Here is a 7,636-nt window from a genome sequence, read left to right on the forward strand (position 1 = left end):
GTAAATAATGAATAAGATGACGAATTAGAACTTGTGCAAGAATTTTCTTGAAAGTCCCTTCTATATGAGTCCGGTTTTTTGCAGGAAACAAAAATGTTATTTATCAGGAGTTGGTAGCTCAGGGTCAGTTTCCCGTTTCCCATTAGGCAGGGAGGTGGGAGGCAGTGAAATAACAAGAGCGTGAGACGATTTAACTGCTTCTGATCTCCTTGCTATCCTGCAGGGATTGTTCTTGCTCCAGTGTGGTGTAGCGGTAAAGAGCAGCGTGGTGCAGTGGTTATTAGAGTGGTGGACTGTAACCTGGAGACCTGGTTTTGGTTCCCCACTCCTCCACGTGAGCTGGGGACACTGATCTGGAGAACCAAGTTGAGTTCTCCCACAGACTGATGGTCCTACCACCAGCCTACTCCCAAGAAACCCTGCAGCTAACCCTGGTCCACCCAAATTTTTGCTGACTTTGGAAGCATCTCCGATTTTATCCTTTCCCCGTTATTCCGGGGAATGTCTTCTTTTTATGTTTTTGAAAGGGCTTTCCACCCCCCAGGTGTTGCCGTGGAGATGTCTTTACAGGTTTTATTTCAGTCATCAAAACTGCCATCTAAATTCCTTGGGCAAATGGCGGGAGGGCGGGCGGTAATAAATCGCATCCACCGAGGTCAACTGTTGCTCATTCCCTGGGAGGTATTGCAATAGTGGGATTTTCTTTTTTAAGTACACCTGCCAGCTGCGTTTAGGACAAGAGAAGGAAATAAGCTCTATTAATGAGAAGAGATCAATCTTGCGGGGCTGAGGAGTGCTTGACCCGAGTTTATCTGACCAGGAAGTCAGCCAGGGGGGAATTCAGAGCGGAGTCTGGAAGCAGAGTTTCCCGCTGCAAGGAACATTTTACTATGTCACTGTTGCAAGGCAGAAAGGCACACGACCCTTGGCACAAGGAGCGGTGGCGGCGAAGAGGAGAGATCTCTGGGAAAAATTGATATTCTGACTACATATAGAGAAGAGGAACTTCTGCAGGGTGGGAAGATTGTAGAGTACAGCCTTCAAAGCAGATATTTTTTTCTCCTAATCTCTGCAGTGAGGAGATCAGTTGTGGTTCTGGGAGATTTGTAGGTCCTACCAGGAGGTCAGCAATACGAGTCAATAGGATTACTAACTCTGGGTTGGGAAAGACCTGGCGCTTGGAGAGGATGACATTTGGGGAGGAGAGAGGGTAGAGCCCCCCCCCCACCAAAACAGCCATTTTCTTCAAGGGTTAATGATCTTGGTCATCTGGAGATCAACTGAAATAGTGGGACATCTCCAGTTGCTGCCTGGAGGTTGGCACCCCTACGAGTCAGGGCTGGTTATTTGAAATAAACTGGGATAAACCGATAGGTGTAGATTGCCTGGAACTCAATGAGCATTGGCTCAGGGTAAGGAGGTGGGCCATATTGGCTCCCTATGGCACCAAAGGCAGGCTGCCTGAGAGCCGCCATCTTGTTTCTGACTGGCTACAAGCAAGGGCACCCACTCCCCTTCACTTTCAAACATCCAGGTGGTGCTTGGGCCTCCTTGCGGACAAGATCCCCACTTTGAGAGCCTGGTCCCCTAGGATAGGTCTGCAGCCACTGTTCAGAATAGTGAGCTAAGCGCCTTCCGTCCAGCTCTTTTGCCGCTGAATGGATTTGTCTCTCTGTGTCTGTCGTAGGCATCAGCCCAACACCGTCACTACTGTTCACCACTCCATCTCCTAGCGAGATCCCTTAGTGGATTTTATGGAGACGGCCGCCCTCCTCTCTTCCCGCCTGAGGAGAAACACTGGCTGGGGTATGTCTCTTTTTGACCTTTTACACTTCTGCCTTTGCTCTGCGCTTCTCTCCCTTGCTCAGGTGTGGAGGAACTAGTGGTGACGGGAGTTGGTGAAGGGGAAAACATCTTGCGTGGGGAGTGTGCAAAAAAAATAAGGTGGTGGATGTCGACAAAAGGATTGCCTGCTGCCCCCTGTACTGTCCAGATCCTCCAGTTATAATCCAGTGCCCAAACCCTGCATGATATGGCCATGCCTACAGAAGCAGGTGACAGCCAGACAGGACTTTAGCAGTAGTGGCCCCTCATCTGAAACCTGACCTCACTTTTGCTGCCCATCAGTCATCTGCCCAAGCATAGTATTTTAGCCAAACTTTTGGTGGACGGGTACCAGGTTTTTGTTTTGGGGTTGTTTTTTTTTGGTGCTTTGTGAATATTATGTTAGACTGCTCAGGTGTTTGTCTTATGCTGCTTTTATCTCCCTGCCTGGGTTTTATGGGTTCTTCTGATCACGCCGACGTAGATGATGCTACTGTTTTGTTTTGACTGGGGGAGCTGCCCTTGAGAAAGTGGCTGGCGAGGCAGTTTACCTATTTACCAACTAAATTGAGGCAAGTACTGTTCAAAAGCAGAGTAAAAAGAGGGTTGTGCCAATCGTTCGGTACCTCAGCAACTAATTTTATTCGTCCTCTTATTTATATGACTCTGAACCTATTAAGTTCTAGAGCCAATTGGCCATGCTGGCAGGGGCTGATGGGAATTGTAGTCCATAACAACTGGAGTGCCAAAGGTTCGCCACCACAGTTCTAGAGCATAGGTGTCGAACTCGTGGCCCTCCAGATGTTATGGACTACAGTTCCCATCATCCCCTGCCAGCATCATGCTGGCAGGGGATGATGGGAAATGTACTCCATAACATCTGGAGGGCGCGAGTTTGACACCTGTGTTCTAGAGTGTCCTGCCTAAAGCCAGCTAGTGACCAGATTTCAACCTGGGAAGCTTTCTGATCGGCAGCTCACTCACTCGTCTGTGACGGCTCACCGGTTCGCATCAGGAGTGTCATTCAATGCTTCTTTCTTTGTCTTTGCAGATTCCGTCATGTCATGCATCACCCAACTATGGCACGCAGAAGTGCCAGAATCTCCGCCCATGAGCCCTTTAAGCCCCATCCCGGCTGCACCAGGTGAAATCCCAATCCCCCTCAGCCCCATTGTGATCACCTCCCCTGTGATCACCACCCCTCCGATCACCTCTCCTGCAACCACCTCTCCTGCAACCACCTCTCCTGCAATCGCCTCCCCTCTAGAAGGAAGGCCCAGGGTGTGTTCCCCAATACGGTCTCCAGTGGATGGCAAATGGAGGCTCAGCTCCCCGACAGACAAACCCACCTCCCCCATCGAGTGCTCCATCTGCTTCAACACCTACGACAACCTTTTCAAGACGCCCAAGGTCCTCGAGTGCCAGCACACCTTCTGCTTGGAGTGCCTGGCCCGCTTGGCCGCCGCGCTCCCCGCCAACCGGGTGGAAGATCAGCTGCCCTGCCCTTTCTGCCGGCAGCTCACCGAAATCCCCCTCGAAGGGACGCCGGGCCTTCGGACAAGCAAGGAGCTCCTGGCCACCTTGCCGCCTGAATTCCAGCGGGAGAAGGTCCTCTGGATGGAAGGCACCAAGTTGTGCTGCAGGCAGACCTCCGACCCGGAGAACCCGGACTGCATCAGCATCGACGTGGCCCTGAGCAAACCAGAACACCCCGAACTGCCCCCGGAGACCTTCATGGGGAGGTTGTCTCGCTGCGCCATGTGTGATGACTGGAAACGCATCATCCTGCTCTCGGCACTGATCATTATCCTGTTCTGTATCATCCTCTGGCCCGTTCAGTGTGTCCTTAAGACAGGCAACCTACGGTGCTTTACTAGGACTTACACGATGACCAAACCGTACATCCCATATCACCCACCCACCACGGCAGCACCAACCACAACAGCCTTCGATCCCATCTGGTGACCCTCGGACGCAACCCTCGCCTTGGGGACCTAACCCTTCCCGGAACTTTATCCTGCTCACATGGACAGGGTTTTTTTTGTTATTACTTGAAGTATTCCTGCTGCTCTTTTATGCACTTTTGATGACTTTATAAACCAGTGATGGCAAACCTTTTCGAGACCGAGTGCCCAAATTGCAACCCAAAACCCACTTATTTATCGCAAAGTGCCAACACGGCAATTTAACCTGAATATTGAGGTTTTCGTTTGGAAAAAATGGTTGGCTCCGAGGCGTGCATAACTCGGGAGTAAGCTTGGTGGTAGTCGGTGGCTTTGCTTTGAAGCAACCGTGCAACTCTTCCAATGGGTGAATCATGACCCTAGGATTTACTCAGAAGCAAGCCCCATTGCCAGCAACCGAGCTTACTCCCAGGTAAAGGATCGCGCTTTAGTTCTTCGCATGAAAATCAGTGGGGTTTAACAGCACTTAACAGGGTTACCTATACTGCTTCCCCAAAACTAGGTCTTAATCGAGCCCAGCAGCCCAGGCCAGCGTAGATGTGTGTGTGTGGGAGGGGTGTGCCTCTGCGCATGCCCACAGAGAGGGCTCTGAGTGCCACCTCTGGCACCCGTGCCATAGGTTCGCCACCACTGTTATAAACCATTGCTAGGCTAAACTTTGACAGCCGCCACGCGCGCTCTTTATTTATTGATATATTGCCGCCGATGGCCACATAGAACATGGGGGAAAGCAACTTTTTATAAGGCGTGACGGCAATCCGGTGGTTTCAGGATGCCCACTGAATACCCCGGCCTGCTGCAATGGCTGGGAACCCAGAACTAAATAACACGCAGGTGGTTCAAACATGTATGCCATTGTGCCTTGACGTAACGCCGTGACAATAAAAAATCAAAAGGACCCCGTGCCAAAGGCTGAATCCACTGTGCATAAAATGTGTGTTTAATTCTATATGAAAAGGTATAATTTTATTTTATATGTGATATTAAAAACATTTCAGTTTTGTAGATCCAGATGTGTGTGGTATTATAGCAATACTGGTTCTCGGCTGCCTTCCTGTCTCTTGTTTCCCGGGGTGGAGAAACTGTACTTAATGGACTGGAGAAATGAACTGAGGATTTTTCTGGGGAGAATAAAAAAGCGAAGATATCGTAGCTGGGCAGCTTCAGACATAAGAAATTGCTTTTAAAAATGTTTTTACTTTATTTATACCCTGCCTTTCTCCCCAGCGGGGACTCACAGCAGTTTATATCATTCTATTCAGGTCCATTTTATCCCTACAAAACCTGAGTTTGGTTAGACTGAGTATATGAGATTGATCCTACATCACTCCGCGGGTTTATATGGTAGAGAGTGGATTTGAACTGGGGTCTTCCAGATCCTAGTCTGACACCCTAACCACCATACTATGCTGAACTGCTGCTTGAGACTCCCCCACCCCATGCCACACATTTTCTCAGGGAATGAACACAATGATCAAATGCATCTCCACCCCCGCCGTGGACAGCATGGTGCAATGGTTCAGAGCAGATGCACTCTAATCTGGAGAACCGGGTTTGATTCCCCGCTCTGCCACTTGAGCTGTGGAGCCGTATCTGGTGAACCAGATTAGCTCGTGCACTCCAACACATGCCAGCTGGGTGACCATGGGCTACTCACAGTTCTTCGGAGCTCTCTCAGCCCCACCCACCTCACAGGGTGTTTGTAGTGAGGGGGGAAGGGAAAGGAGACTCTAAGCCCCTTTGAGTCTCCTTACAGGAGAGAAAGGGGGGATATAAATCTAAACTCTTCTTCTTCTTTCTTCCAAGCATCCACCCTTTTCTGATTTTTCCCCAGTCCTTGTGATAAGTGACAAAGAACACAACACCAATGCACTTGGTATTTTTATATTACAAAAAAAAAAAACCAAATTGAAGAGGAGAGCCATATTTTCGATTGTAATAATCCAGAGGCACTTGCAGATAATTGGTGGGGAGGGGGGGAGGAAACAGGCAAAAAAGTTTGTGTCTCTCCTGAATAAGTTAAGCCGGGGTGTGCCAACCTCTTTAAGGCAACCCCCCCTCCCAGCAGAGATTCTTTGGGTTTTCTGTGCTGAATCCAAGGTGCTTTGGGAACGGAGGAACACGGCGGCGGCGGCAGCAAGGCAGCAGCGGCAGCAACAGACAGTGAAGAAAGGGGAAGGGCGTAACTCTGGTTTTAAGTCCTGAGGATAAGGAAGGAGAAAGAGGTGATGGGAGGGCCCTGGGGAGAGGCTGCCAGTCTGAGTAGGCAAGAGCCAGTGTAGTGTAGGATCCTCTGAAGATGCCAGCCGCAGATGAAGGCGAAATGTCAGGAGAAAATGCTACTGGAACACGGCTTTACAGCCTGGAAACCCCACAACACCCTAGTGATTCCGGCTGTGAAGGCCTTCGACAATATAAACTAGGACTTTTTTCAAGAGGACATTTTCAGTCTCAGCTCCAAGTGTAGGGGAGAGGGGTGTAAGTCAAATGCTGTATCCTGAACAGAGGAATAGCAAGGGGGGAAAAGCGCCCAGTGCACTGATGTGTCCTCCGCCCCGGAACACCCATCCCACCCCAGAATGTTCTCACCACGCCCCCACAGGGGCACCCCCCAGTGCGTTGCGCACCCCCCGTCCCCTTGGAGCTACGCCTCTGATCCTGGTTCATTCTCAATTGTGGACTGGGGTATGTTATGAGATCTAAACTTAGCCAGGATTTGGGGCAAGCTCACAGTCTCCAGAACACGGGGGTGGGGGGACAGTAAAGGACAGAAACCCCAAAAGCAACAGACCTGTCCCTACCTGAAGGCCGTCACCATCCATGCTCTTCTTGAGCCGCTATCTCCCAGAACTGTTCCTCTCTAAAACCTTTGGGGTTCTGATATTGAGGTTCTCGTACATGGAAGAAGATTCATCGTCGTCCCTGGAGAAGGAAAAGCAGATGTCACTGAGCGGGACTCTTTGCGACATGGAGGCAAACTGGTTTTAGATCCTTCTTGCTTTTTCTCTGCCCTGGAAAGATCAACTTACCCTGGCGAAGGGGACCTGGGTTTCTCCATGGGAAGGTATCTGATATTCAAGTATTCCCGTTCTTTCCATGTGTTTCTCTGCAATGAGAAGGGGAGAAGGGCTCAATTGGGTCTCTCCCGTCCTTATGGCCACCTCTACATACTCCCAAAGTGTGTTTTTCACCCGAAATCTGGCTTTCTGTCTAAGGGAGAGCCCAGCTTCCAACTTTAGAAAAAAGGGTGAAGAAGCAGTGGAGATATTAGTCAGAACATTTGTGGTATATTCGTTTCACGAATTCAAGAAGAGGAGTTTGGATTTATACCCCACCTTTCTCTCCTGTAAAGAGACTCAAAGGGGCTTACCAACTCCTTCCTCTCCCTACAACAGACCCCTTGTGAGGTAGGTTGGGCTGAGGGAGTTTTGAGAGAACTGTGACTGGCCCACGGTCACCCTGCAGGAATGTAGGAGTGTGGAAACACACCTGGTTCACCAGATAAGCCTCCGCTGCTCATGTGTGTTGGAAGAAAGGGACTGTACGCTGTTTCCTGCCTCATCCTGCAGAGGGGGGTTTTCACTAGCGAGCTAGTGGCTAGATAGGGACTTAGGAATTTGTCACCTTTACTCTATCATGCTGAGTCTATCCCTTTGATGTAGACTGATATTCTTAGGGACTTCCTCCCTTGCTTCCGCCTTCTTCTCGGACCCTCTCCATTACTCTACTTTCACCATGCCTAGGGAGAGGATGTGTCTCCTACGCATCCGCCTCCATCCAGCTAGATTAGACTAGATAGTGAACCTATCTCTACACCTTTCTATCCAGAATGGAGTTCACTAATAAAT

At 49.9% G+C, this 7,636-nt stretch overlaps 1 protein-coding gene and 1 long non-coding RNA gene across 2 annotated transcripts; one reads left to right on the top strand and one right to left on the bottom strand.

The window, feature by feature from the left end:
* Positions 1-1,680: 1,680 nt before the first annotated feature.
* RNF223 (ring finger protein 223) lies at positions 1,681-3,973 on the top strand. The gene is made up of 2 exons (XM_048482981.1): positions 1,681-1,806; positions 2,876-3,973. Exons 1-2 carry the CDS (start codon positions 1,755-1,757, stop codon positions 3,787-3,789), a joined length of 966 nt encoding a protein of 321 aa, XP_048338938.1. The 5' UTR covers positions 1,681-1,754; the 3' UTR covers positions 3,790-3,973.
* Positions 3,974-5,656: 1,683 nt separating this feature from the next.
* Positions 5,657-7,175, bottom strand: LOC125425366. Its single transcript, XR_007243354.1, has 3 exons — positions 6,818-7,175; positions 6,590-6,710; positions 5,657-5,989 (listed from the first exon to the last, which is right to left on the bottom strand). It is a non-coding gene; the product is annotated as an uncharacterized LOC125425366 (long non-coding RNA).
* Between the last annotated feature and the right edge of the window lie 461 nt (positions 7,176-7,636).

The sequence above is a fragment of the Sphaerodactylus townsendi genome, unplaced genomic scaffold (genome assembly GCF_021028975.2).
Source record: "Sphaerodactylus townsendi isolate TG3544 unplaced genomic scaffold, MPM_Stown_v2.3 scaffold_330, whole genome shotgun sequence".
In the NCBI taxonomy this organism is placed as follows: domain Eukaryota; kingdom Metazoa; phylum Chordata; class Lepidosauria; order Squamata; family Sphaerodactylidae; genus Sphaerodactylus; species Sphaerodactylus townsendi.

Bases quoted from the DNA above. Each gene is read 5' to 3' on its own strand.
- RNF223 (XM_048482981.1), top strand. From the start codon at position 1,755: ATGGAGACGGCCGCCCTCCTCTCTTCCCGCCTGAGGAGAAACACTGGC. The intron at 1,807-2,875 runs GTATGTCTCTTT...TTGTCTTTGCAG, and splicing joins GAGGAGAAACACTGGCTGGG to ATTCCGTCATGTCATGCATC.